This window comes from Corapipo altera, unplaced genomic scaffold (assembly GCF_003945725.1).
Source record: "Corapipo altera isolate COAL_440 unplaced genomic scaffold, ASM394572v1 22b, whole genome shotgun sequence".
Taxonomy (NCBI): domain Eukaryota; kingdom Metazoa; phylum Chordata; class Aves; order Passeriformes; family Pipridae; genus Corapipo; species Corapipo altera.
In genome coordinates, this window is record NW_020884876.1 from 29,933,278 (window position 1) to 29,946,545 (window position 13,268).

Sequence of the window (13,268 nt, forward strand, 5' to 3'; positions counted from 1 at the left end):
GCACATCTGTTTCAAAGCTATTGGGATCCCCTTTTCAGATGCATGTCACCAAAGCATCCCATATGAGTTTGTAAAAAATACCAGGCATATTCTTTCTTCCTGCATTTTGCCTAGTCTTCTCCACTTGCCTTTGTTAGTCCTTGTGCCAATCTGGGGGCCTGTATCACCTTCTCCTCCTTGCTGCCAACCCACTGCATCTGCCTCTCTGCAAAACCATCAAAACATGATTTCCTTTCTCCCCCCGACATCAAGATATCAGCCGTGGATCTTCTGAACCTGGGTCTAAGTCAGGCAAGGTAATACAGATGAAGAGACATAGATCTCTTCAAGCATGTAACCTCTTGATCAGCTGACCCAAACTATAATCATGAGCTGATAAAAGCCATTGTGCATTTTATTAACCATACAGTTTACATATTTAAATAGGAGGCTATAACAATCCACAGTTTGAAGAGCTGTCATGTCCTGTCATCAGGTCCCTGTCCTTTGCACAGGTCAGATTAATGCCAATATGCCTACTAGGCGATCTGTAATTTCTTTTCCCGTCCCAGGGTTCCGTAAGACCTTTGGACCTTTGTGGCTCTGCAGAGTCACAATCCCTTATCTAGTTCACAGAAAGGCAGTTTTATCCTGAAATGAGTATTATAAAGGTCCGTGGATGCTCCAGCCCCATCCCTGAATTTTGGAAAGCAACCACCTTATTATTCACTCTAGCTTTACCCTCATGTTAAAAGGAACAAACTTTTCTTGTTCCTCTGTTTGGCCTTTTTTGCTGTTCCAGGACAGGATGTCTCACTTATAAATCTAATTTTTTTTTAAAGAGAATATCAATTTCTCATGCTGCTGCTAGTTGCTCTCCAGCATTCACAGAGCCACTGCTCTGGTCCAGGGAACTGAAAGATTTTAAAAAAAAAAAATCATAGGCAAGGAAACAGAATAATCACAAGTGGCCAGTATCGGCATGGGAATGAGTACCAGGAAAAAGGCAGTTGTTTCCAGTACTGCAGAGCCAAGGACACCTGAGATATGGACATGGATTTTAAGGGGGAGACACTGGTGTCCACAAAGGAGGAAGCCTACAGGCCTACCAACCCTGCAGGAGGCATGAAAATTACCTATTTCCTCTTCCTCAGCCAAGCATAGGAACTTAATATCTCTAGGACTCTCTAGACTCTGGTAGAAACAAATGACTGGGTTCAGCAGCAACTGTGGTTAGAGCAAGGGCTGGGACGGGGCGAACAGAGGGATTGTTCCCTTGTGTTCCTCTGACTGAATCTTCTGCAGGAAATATGCCAACCTGATTGTCCAGCACAAGGCTTAGGGTGAGACACTCAGTAACAGAAATGAAAACACTCCTTATGCGGTAAATTGTCATGGGGTTCTCTGAAGAAAAATACTGTATGATTGTGTCATTAATGCATCTGCCTTTGGGGTCAAGTTAAAGCTGTACAGACAGCCCTTGTTCCTCCTCAGTTCTGAGTGATGCAGATTAAACTGTTCTTTTGCTGTAGAATTTGGGGGGGTTGTATAAATGTATGCCACAAGGAAGTCAGTAAGTGACAGCAGTTTAAAGATCTGCTCAACAGAAAAGTAAAAGAAGAAAAAGCAAATTGAAGCAAAACCACCAAACAGTTGAAGAACATACCAGTTTTGTATGGATTTAAAGATTAGACATAGATAATATCAAACAGGAGGAAAAAAAAATCAGGTGCTTACAAGACACTCAGTACCATGTCTGAATATTAATTACAAAGCTGACTTAAAAACTGAGGTGCTTCTGTTGGCTATTACTAACTGTAGTAACACTCAGATGGGGTAGCAGTGATGGTGTGAACAAGCACCTTAGTCCTTGGGAAGGTCAGGTGTTCTACTTGTACTCATCAATTAATTGGTTAACCTATGATTCAACATGCCCAAACCACTGACAAGTGCTTGTGAAGTATTTTAGCACTGCTGAAGCACTTGGGCATTCACTGCAGACAACAGGAGGAAATTTTGCCATTGAGTAGCTCCTGGGCTAGGCAAGACCTCACCTCCCTGCTTCCCTGTGCTGCACCATCCATTCCTCCCCATTGGCATACAGAGGGTATTTTTCAGGTCAGTACCTTTCTCCAGTCCCGCTGCTGCTGTCTTCTGAGGTCCTTAATCACAAATTTATCTAATTGGAGTTATTCTGGGACTTGTTATCCTTCATGTCATTATTTTTGCTTCTCATGAATCAGGGTGGCTTGATAAAGGGGATTTCCTCCCTGTGGCCCCGAGCTGGCAGGCAAAGCCCTGGTGCTGCTCTCCTCAGGAGAGGGTTTTCTTTCAGTGCCCTGATGGGTGCCTGTTTCTGTCCATTTGCAACCTCTGTAAAAAGCAATTGACAGCAAAGGTCAGCTTGGGTTGCTGCAAGGCAAACTCCAGACCCCTTCTTCACCTGTGCTACTGGACAGGTGAAAATGTCATTAGTCCATTGGCAATGATCTGTGAGTTTGCTCTGAGTTCCCTGTGCTAATACTGAAGAGTGACCTTTTTTTTGCATACGACTCGGAACAGTGGGAAAGGAAGGAGTTACTTGGTTAGGGAAAGAATAGAAAATAGACTGGGCAAACAGATGAGGTTGAATGGATGAGATGTGTGCCATCATGTGTTGTGTTCTGTAATCCAGAGTGAAAGCAATTATTAGCAAGTACTCACAGCAGGACATGAGTTATGAAAATTACCTTGTTGCTGTTTTCTCCTCTTCTGAATCCTGACTCTAAGGCATCTCATGAAGACCGATACCGAGAGGCCGAGTGCACAGAGAGGTCCTTCAGTGAGTAGTGCACATCAATGCTGTATTCCTGTGCTGTTATGTACCTCTATATGCTGTGTACTTCTGGGAGCAGAATTCTTTGGAGAATCTAAACTCCCCTGTAATTCCAGCACTGTCTTTGAAAATTTCTCTAATGCTACAAGCAAGGGTACTCTTTGCTAACTCAGAGTGCTGAGTCAAAATGTCAGAAGGGCATTTATGGTCCTGTCTTTGACTGCCCATGGTTTTGGGGTGTCCTTGATGATAAGCATCCTCTGGGGGGCCAGAGCCACGAGTGTCTATTGTTTTGGGTATTCACAGGGCATACTCTTTCCTTACTGTTTGCCCTCCCAAGTTGCAAATGAAGCATAGGGAGGCCTTGCCAGAAGGGTACTGCAGGATCCGTCTATATCTTCACTGTGAAATGGGGGTTGTGCTCCTTTCCTGTCACAGTGAATATAACTATTCAAAGAAACTGGGCTTTGTAATTGTTTCATCTACATGCAAGCTATGTTGTTTTCACTGACCTTCCCTGGTGCCTGTATGACCCTTACCACCCCTATGGGCTATGAAATATAAACACAATTATCTGTGCATGGACACTTTCCCGTTTCCACTCAGGACAGGTACAGCAAGTGGCAGTGATCCCCACTGCTTTATGTTCCCTTTTATAGGCAAGGGTGCTGTGACTCTAAATCATTAGGTGCTGTGTGGGAGAGACACAGTAAAAATTACCTTACAGCCTCTGAGCCAGCAAAGGCACCAAATCAGTTGTCAGCTATAGCAGGAAAAGAAGGTTATGGGGAAAATAAAACAAAAAAACCAACCCAAGAGTAAATCAGAGCAATCAGTCATGTCTGAGTGAGATCTGTGCACATCCTTTTTTTTTTGGCCAGGCTTTGACAAGCTGGAGGAGAGCTGCTGTCTCCACTGCTTCCCCACAGAAACTTCCAAGCATGGAGAATCCTCTTTCTTTCTGCAGCAAGAAGCACATTGTGTATGTGTATATGCATGCGGGCATGGGGTTTTTTTGACTAGCTGACACTGCAAAGAAGCTGGGTTACAAACCAAAATTATGCATTGTACTTGGAACTCCTGAGCTGTGGGCAGTGTGAGATCATGAAATGAATGTGGCTGAGCATCCCCTGTGCATCTTGCTGATAATCAAGCTTTTAAAAAGCTTTGTGAAAGAGCTGAGCTCAATTCTGTGCTAACTCAAGCTTGTTGAATGGCATTTCCCAATACGCTTGTAGGTGGCAAAAATGTGGAAAACCTGACAAAGGATTAATCTTCTCCAGGAAGAAAATTTGTTATTCCAGATGTATAAGATATACAGAGCTCTGTGTGACTCATAGGATGAGTGAGCAGGCAAGTAGGAGAGAAGGGTTCTGCTGCAGCGGATAAAACTTGATTTCTTCTTAAATAGAACAATTTTGTATGGGAGTCTTTAACATAAATCCAAGCTATTCAATCCCATTTTTTCTCCTCTTAGAATGGAATTTTTCAAATAATTACGTGGGTTTTTATTGTGGCCTGTGTTCCTGACGTAACTCCTGTTTCATCTACACAACCCATGGCTAATTTACTGAAAATGATAATTTATTGTTATTTATTATTTTAACCTTTCATTCAGCAGTATTCTGTTAAGACATTTTGCACTGCAAAGTTGCATTTGAGTTTTCTGTGGTGACATTCATCACATAGTTTACATCTTTGCTCCCTTCTCCAGCCTAGCCAATGTCTGAGTGTGTCAGAGTCACTCACTACCCTCTCCTCTCACAAATAGCCCATGGAAAGGCAAGATGGCAGAAGCTGGATGAACTCTCTACTTCCCTTGCCTGGTCATCCTTTATTTGTCTATCTCACCAAGGGTCTTTGACACTGAAGAAACAAGGAGTGGAGGCTATTGCCCAAGGGGTTTGCATCTAAGCAGATGTTAGAGCTGGGGCTTCTTGAAAATTTCCATATGAATGACTTCTCAGTGGAAAACAGCTTACTGACTAAATGAGCATGTTTGTGGAATGTGTCTGCTGCCCATGGATAAGTCTCTTTGGCTGAAAAAGGGGAAGTCCCAAACTCAAAAAGATTTCAATTTGGAAACTCAGTTACTGTAAAACAGTGTGACCCAGAATTGCCATGTCATGTGACTTTCCCTATCAAGCCTGCCCTTGGACCACAGATGGGAAAAAAAATCTACTGGGTCCCCGGAACTGCTTCCTCCTGCAACAATGTTCCCATCACATAATCCAGCTTCAGACCATTTAGGTTTCTGACCTTTATTCCTCCATACAAAAGGCTACTCCAGCACTTGGCTAGGTTTTAAATATTTGTATTCTACCCTAAAATTATTCACAAGCCACAGATGCTAGTTTTACTCTTTCCAAATTTGTTCCATACATTACAACTCTCTCCTCTCTCTGATGTCTCCTATATTGTAGCAGCAAGCAATCATATTTGTTTCCAGTCTTCATTTTCCAACATCAAGTTGAATTTTCTCCTCTCTGTTTGATCCTGCTAGTTCTTTTCTGCACTTGTCTTCATTTAAATTAATCTCTTATGAAGCAGGACTGAACACAGTACTGTAGGTGAGTTTATCCCAATACCTCAAACAGCAGAACTGATATTTCTTTGATTCAGCTGGAAACACATCACATTACAGATCCTAGTATTTTCATCACAGTTCATTATCAGGCTACAGCTAAAGCAGACCTTGGCCTTTCCGCTAAAGAAAAGGGTAGGAGCAGGGATCATCTGGCCAGAATGTCAGTGTGCTGTGGTGGGGCAATTTCAGACTTGAAATACTAGATTTTCAGCCAAAATGGTGTGTGTTAACATTTAAAAAAAAAAAAAAAAACTGAAGAAAACTTTTTTTTTTCCTGCTAAGACTCTGCTGAGCTCTAGATCTCTCCTTGGTACTAGCTTTCAGGGCGCTGAACAAACAGCAAAGAAGTCTGTAAAACCCAGACAAAGTCAAATTTACAAAATCTGATGTGACTGAGTTTTGCTTGGCTTCAGGATGCACAATTTCCAACCAAAACAGGTTTGTTTACAGGTTGCTTTCTGAAGACTGTTTGAGCTGGCTTCAGCTGGGATTGCTGACTTTTACAGAAAATCAACTTGTCAAATGCCATTCACTCTCAAAGTGATTATTTTACACACTTGGTAAACACCTGATAAATTAAAAATATAACTAAAAAAACTTGTAGGGTAATGACAGCCACCAGAAGATCTTCCTTCTTATCCTCTGCAGAGCATCTGGGGCGCCACAATACGGCCTCAGAGATTTAACACAAAGGATGACTTATGCTCTCCTCATGGGCAATGACAAACCCTTCATAGACCAGAGACTCCTAAAGCAGGGTCAGATTAAATGCAAGTGTTATATGTTTGCACCATGGAGATTAAGTGCAAGTTCCCTCATGAGTGGATTGTCTCCAGTGTCCAAATCCTGTCATGTAGGCTTCTCTGCTCATACAAATTAATGGGCAGGATCCTTTCCCTGCATCAGATGTGGCTCTCTCCAGTCTGGTACTCAGAGTCTTTATTTGTTATTTAGACGGACTTGTATTGTCAAGGCAACAAGATAGCAAATTTAGAGAAGTTTTATTTAGGCCCAGCCTACATATTTCTCTTCTATTGATCACACTTCATTTTACCCTGCAATAAGGGACATGTGATTTCTGTTACCTGTGAGATTAAGCTCACACACATAAAAAATGAAATTTCCAGGAGGAAAAAAATTAACCTGTTCTGCTGCATGTAGTTGGTCACTGAAAGATGAACATTTTTGGTATGTAATATTGGAGAGATTTCCTTTGCCAAAATATGATAGCAAAAAACCCCAAAAACATTTATTGTCCTCAAATTTTTTTCTTCTCTTTCCTATTTATCTCCCTGGGGAATCCTGGAAACTCTTGCCTACTTTCTGACAATTTCATGGAGTGACTGGAACTCTTGAAATAGCAGCATCCCAAACATATTGGGCTGTGTTGCAACCTTTTCACAAAGTCTAGCCCAGATTCAAGAGCTTGGATCCTCTTTTCAATTGACTTAAGCCTAAATCTTAGGCTAAGGCTGCTTCATTACCATGTGTTAGCTGAGCTCACACAACGTTGCCCAGTTCACAGGCAGATTTCAGTGGGGTCTCAATCTGTCTAAATCTAAGGTTCTGGACTGCTCTGGGTACAGAGAAGTAGCCAGACATAGAGGCTGGATTGTGCTGGTGTTCTAGGCCAGGAAACACAGGGTGAAATTTTTGAGAGTTTTTACATAGGATAGACATCCCATTAATATCCTTATAAGCGTGTCTGAATATCTTTGGAATTGTGTAGACATCCCACTAATATCCTCAGAATTGTGTCTGAACAGCAGCACAAGCTCCCACACTCTTGTCCCATGGGGATTCTAGATATCTTTAAGTATGCTGCAGTCCTGCCAGCTGCTGCCTGGATTTGCCTGGTTTTAAAAATGTGTGCAGGTTTCACCAAGCATAATTTTTAAAACCATGTAACTCACTGTGAGATAGAATAAAAATGCTATTCTCTTTTCTTTTACAGCTGTTGATCTTTAACAATTTAATTGCTAAGGTTGACTGACAACCTGAGGTGGGGGCTGAGATGGGAAGAGAAAGAAGGGATGAACACTTCTTATTTGCTTGTAAAGCTCGTTACTATTCTCACAGGGTTTCCAACGAAGTCTTTTTATTCTACTGTAGGCTTGTTATGCTTTTTGGTACTCTGATCTTCCCGTGTCTCCATATTTCACCTGCTTCCTGTGTTTCTGAGTTCATTATAAAATGCCTTAGTAGCTGATATTGGGTAAAAAACACAACTATAACTTTTGGAACACAGCATGCTGCTCTTCCTTGCTCTAAGTTGGATGACCACATACATCACCCAGCTTAAGCACTAACCACACTGAAATATGTCTGTCTCAGAAGTGGGGTAGGTGTATTAAAATGTGTGTGTTCAAAGTCAGACACCCACAAACAATGAGCATATTGAGACTGGCACTGTGCCCACGGTACAGTTCTTCTGGCAGTGCTTTTCTGGTTTTCTTGCTCGGTTTCAACTAATAGATCTGATCCAAAACTTACCAGCAGTCCATGAAATTAAATGAAATTTAGGTTTCCCCTGGTAAGATGGGATTGAACTATGGCAAGCAGATTTCTTTAATTGGTTGGCACAATGCTGGGATGGAGACACTTTCTACACCAAGCAAAACTCTTTGGAATGCAGTTTTGCTGAGATTTTAGCAAGAGGACATTCCCTTATGCATCTCTGCTGCTTGGTACGTTGTGAAACCGCGGGTTACCCTTGGCCACAAAGTGTAATTTCCTTTTGCTGCCTTGCACCCATCCCCTTTTGCCACAAGATGGAGATGTAAACCCGAGTTTAGGCCAGGTATGAAAATGCTTCTTTCCCTCCAGGAATGAATCTCTATGATCCTTGCCCACTCAGGGACCTCCTTTTTTTGCTATTATTTGGAGCCTGCATACTGGTAAGATACGTTAATTCTTAAATAATTTGGTATTATTGAGGGATGTTTGGGTCTGAAAAAAACCTGTTTCGTAGCTTTGCTGAAATTAAAACATCTTTGTAATGTAGTCTGCCACAAAACATTTGAGCCGTTTGCAACTCCATGTCTAATTTTAAAACATTGCAGCAACAGTAAGAGGCAAACCTCTCTCTAAAAATACCTATGTGTCACTAAGTAGAGATTAGTGTGCTAATAATTAGTCAGACAATAGCTGACTATTGATTTAGTCAGCTAAATAATTTCTACACTTATACAACCTGCTTTATTTTCGGTTTTTAACTTCAAGAGTCATCAAATACCCACAAAGGTTCTGTCCCAAGTGGCCAAGGGAAGAAATTCAGGCTAAAACGTGGCCCAGGTAGGTCCTTGCCCTGCAGATCTGATGTTTAGCTGGCAGTGGTGGTAGCTTGGCTGAACTGATTAACAGGCTCCGTTTCATAACACAGCAATGGGCAGCCTCTGACAGGTTTTTGCAGAAAATACATCACACACACTTTTCTGTAAGTTACTGTAGTGAAGCCTCCCGTTCCTTCTGAGCTAAAGGCAAGTGTTTAGCAGGCTCAGCCCTTCATTTAGCTAGCATTTACTTAGGCCTTGCACACATATAGGGGTGATGAAAGGGGCCTGAGCACACAAAATCCCATCTTTCATCATCCATGTTATGAGGTGATACATCCTTTCATCACCAGTTTGGGACAACTGCTGTCTTTGTGAATAGCTGTAATCCCTCCCACTGGTTTGCTCCAGGATGTGGAAGCCCTAGAGAGACCAAACACTGCAGCACTTAGATGAAATTTGTGTTTAGAGTTACCTGGAGGGGAAGGAAGGCAAAAAAGGTGAGTGAGGAGAGGAAGAAAATGAAACTTCAAGTACCAGAAGCCATAAACCTTAAAAAAAAATATCTCTCCCGCCCTGAAACTATTATATCAAAATGTAGGTACTGGACATTTTTCATTGTTGACCTAAATAAAATAATAAAAATAATAATATTTAATAATAATAAAAATAAATAAAAAATAATTTATTTATAAATCCTTTCTCCTATTTATCACCACTGATTATTTCTGTGCTTTCTTTTGCAGTGCTGTTTTTATGATGAAGTACTTGTCATTCAGAGTGTTCTGTTTTCAGAGGAGTCACATGTAGTAATGAATGCCCCCAACAAATATTGACTTTTTCTAAAGGAAATTTTGTATAAATAAAATGGGTTGTCATAGATAATGTTGAGCAGCAGAACATTATTCAAGGACTGGTAAAACTCAAAATTGTGTTTCAAGAATAACAATTTGGATTTTTACTTTAGAATCGTAACTTTCATATAAGATTTCTCTTTCTCCTACATCCTCCCCTGCCTTGAAGGGCAAAGGTGCTGTGAAGACATTAAAAATTCAACCCGCCGTTTCTGTAGGGTTTACATTGGAAAAGAGTCACACAACAAATCCCTGCCCCATCTTTCAGTAAAAGAGCATTCAAAAATGCTGGTTTAACTTTCTGTCCTCCATCTGCTGCCCAGTGGATTTTGGTGTTTCTTCATTTGGACAACACAATGAAGGGAAAATGAGATAGTTTCTAGTCCCTTCGCTGTCTGGTTTTCAGGTGGAAGTGCAAGGTAGACACGTATTTTTTCACAAAAGCAACAAAACTCTCCAAAATTAATACTAGTTTTACATATTTAAGATGTTTAATCCACTTACAAGAACAACATCCTGGGGAAACTCATCCTTATTCTGACTCCAAAACCCAGTGTATTTTGGTCTAGTGCCACTGAAAGGCAGGCATTATCATTAAGAAGCAACGGTCCACAGAAAACTGATCGAATTGCAGCTGCCAGGTGAGAAGGCACATTTTGCCTGGCAAAGTTAGTTTGTTTGAATATTTATTTATTTTGTGTCCTCCAGCACTGGTTACCCAGGAGAGCAGGATGCAGGACCATGCTGCTAGCCCCAACTACTGGCAGGCTGAGCCTAAGTGCTGGTGTGTCTTTGCTCCCCTGTTTCTTTGCAACAAAGGCGTAGGTTCCATTATAGAGAAGTAAAATCCTCAGGAGCAGTCGGGCTGTCAGACAGCTTGCATTGCATTTAGGCAGAAATTGTGTAACATGCTTTATGCTTTTACTCTCCCACATAAGTTTAACGACCATGGTGGATTTTACTATGGCTTCATGAAGGCATAGCAATTTGCCCAGGCAAAAATTGATTGCTTTGTTGTAGTTTTGATTTGGGGAGGTGAGAGATTTCTCTGTTGTGCTACAAGCCAGAAGCTGGTGTGGCAGCAGCAGCTCCTGTTCTCTGTACTCTATTGTTGTTTTAAAAATCCAGTTTTTCCCAGATCATAACCTAAATTATCACACAGTCTTACAATGCTACTGTTTTTACAGAAAAATTGCTGAGATCATCAAATCTACAAATGCCAATTTACATGGACATGTTTAAATTTGCAATTAGGTACGCCTGAAGAAACTTGGTATTATTTGAAATAATTTTATAATTAGTATGACTGTCTCCATCTCATTGATTCAGTAGGCTGGTAACCCTGCTGTTTAAACTATATATTAATTTGGACTCAGGTATTTGATAGCTATTTATTTTTCCTTGGTTCCTTACCATTATAGCTGTATTTCAGAGTCTAAGCAGTTCAGTAATACTTCAATACTTCACACAGACGTCTTGATTGAAGTAAGTCACATGCTTTTTATTGCATGCCTTTTAATTTTATTTAAAAAAAGGTGTCTTGTCATTGCTTTTTGGATGAGAAGTTCTGGTTAGTTACTCGATGCAGACAAACCTGTCAGCCAGATCATAGAATTACAGAATAGCCCAGGTTGGAAAGGACCTCTAGATCATCTAGTTTTAATCCCCCTGCCATGGACAGGGACACCTTCCACTAGACCAGGTTGCTCAGAGCTCCATCCAACGTGTACCTAAACACTGTATGCAGCTTGTTCCAGCGCCTCACCACCCTCACAGTAAAGAATTTTTTCCTAATATGTAATCTAAACCTACTCTAACGTGTTGGTCTGGCAATTTTGAGCTGCTCTTGCATGTTTCTTGATTTCTTGATTTGTCTCCTTCTGTCACCTGCAGCTGCCAGGTCTTACACTATGCAGGTCACTCGAGTATGCCCCATGCTCAGCTGGGCTGGCCTTCTCGTGAGCGCCCTGGGAGGTCACAGCAAATATCCCGCAGCTGGCTACCTGGGCTAATCAGGAGGACACAGTAATGTTCAAGGATGTCAGAGCCGGCAGTAGACACTTCTTTCACTTCTTTTCACCCTGCTTTTATGTGAGCTGTTATGAAATGAGTGCTGAATTCTGATGTCACAATGGAAATGATGAATAATAGTCAGGTTAAAGCAACATATGCTATCACAGAGACAAAGGCATTACTCACAGAAATGGTGTGAGGCAGTTCCTTTGAACTTCTAACACTATCCCAGCTGTTCTTTCCCTCCGGGAATGTTGTTTCAACATCTGAGGTTAAATGCCTTATTTGTAAACAAGTGGAAGGGGAAAAAAATATTTTTCTTCCTCTATTGATTCATTGCATGATTATATTAGCCTGTCCTTTGCAATGTTTTTACATTAGCTTTTAGCAGTTATGTGGAATTAGAGAGTAAATGATGGAGGTGTGTATCTCAGGTAGAGAATATATTCTCTTGGCTCCCCTAAAAAGACAGGCATGTTAAAAAGCCATCGAGCTATTCTTGCACACAGATGATAACAGCGTAGTTGAGAACTAAAGGAAACAACTGTGTGGCCCAGGGAAGGTTGGCATGATATGTCACAAAAACTAGGGATACACAACTGGTGGGTCTCACAGGCTTTTCATCAGTCTTTCACAATGCATTTGCTCTGATTTGAGCTCTCGTGGCTCTAGACATAGTTTATGACAAATTGCATAAATAAGCATGCATCCTGTAGTTGTTCTGTTCATGCAGTATAAAATTCCTCAGGAGTAGAAAAGGGAAGAGACAGTTGTTTGATGCAACACCTTAGCCAGAAAAAATGAAATAGCATAATAGGGGGCATATACAGAGGTATGTTTTTTTATTGTTGGGTTTGAGGAGTTTTCCGTTTCTCTGTGATAGGTGTGGCTGCTTCTGATTTTTTGTTTTCTAAGGGTTTTCTGAATTGCTTAAAGGAAAACAGTGAAGGTTTCCTGAGTAGGGTGCAACCTACAGTCAAATACCACAGCAGGCCTTGGCTGATTTCTGTGGTGCCAGAATACTGCTGTTCCCCATTCATCACACCTTTCTTTTGAACCGTCATCCTGAAGGGTGGTGGTTCAGTAAAGGGAGGAGAAGAACATCAGGATATATGGAAACATGTCCCTGTGGGAAGGGTGGAAGGTGCAGGAAGGAATGTATTTACTCCTAGGCTGGGGTTAGAAAAAGTTCAGGTGAATCTTACTCTGCCCTGCACAGGGGTCATTGGCCCCGTGGGGTGCTGATGAGGAAAAGTTGTGAGGGGACAAAGGCACTGAGGAAGTTTCAGTCTGGTTTTGATTCTTCTACCACACAGGAGATGAGTATGCTGGTCTTCAGCTCTCTCAAGACTTTAAGCAAGTCCAGAAGTGTCTTTATTAACCCAGAGAAAAGTTACCAGCATATCATAGCCCCAAGTGCTCCAGTGACTTAGCAGAAGCGTGACTTTCAAGGCTCTGATTAGGAGATGGTAATGCTTGTCTTCTGGTCTTGGTTTTTATAGGATGTTCCTGCTACCTTAACACTGTAGCTTCTGTTTACTGTGGTTTCATGTCTGAACTCTTCACTCCCAAGTGAAGTCTCCAGAAAGCTGCAGTTTCTCATCATTCCCTCTCTGGCTTATGGCTTGAAGCATGCCATTGGTTTTCACGGTGAAGCTGCAATTAGGACTAAGAAGAAAAGAGCAGTCTGTGATCTATGTGAAAAGTACATTAGAGGCTTACAGTAAAGAGGAGGATGGAGGAGGCTG

The 13,268-nt window shown here is 41.5% G+C and overlaps 1 protein-coding gene across 5 annotated transcripts in view; it reads left to right on the top strand.

The window, feature by feature from the left end:
* Positions 1–1,304: 1,304 nt before the first annotated feature.
* FAM13A (family with sequence similarity 13 member A) overlaps positions 1,305–13,268 on the top strand; it is a 137,766-nt gene continuing 125,802 nt past the window's right edge. For 4 of the 5 annotated variants that reach the window (XM_027636103.1, XM_027636107.1, XM_027636108.1 and 1 more), the window contains exons 1-2: positions 2,054–2,097; positions 2,749–2,800. In XM_027636103.1, the coding sequence (XP_027491904.1) occupies positions 2,756–2,800 (45 nt within the window). In that variant the 5' untranslated portion in view covers positions 2,054–2,097; positions 2,749–2,755. Of the gene's footprint in view, positions 1,323–2,053; positions 2,098–2,748; positions 2,801–13,268 lie in introns of those variants that run through there. The other variant, XM_027636106.1, reaches the window with a different exon arrangement.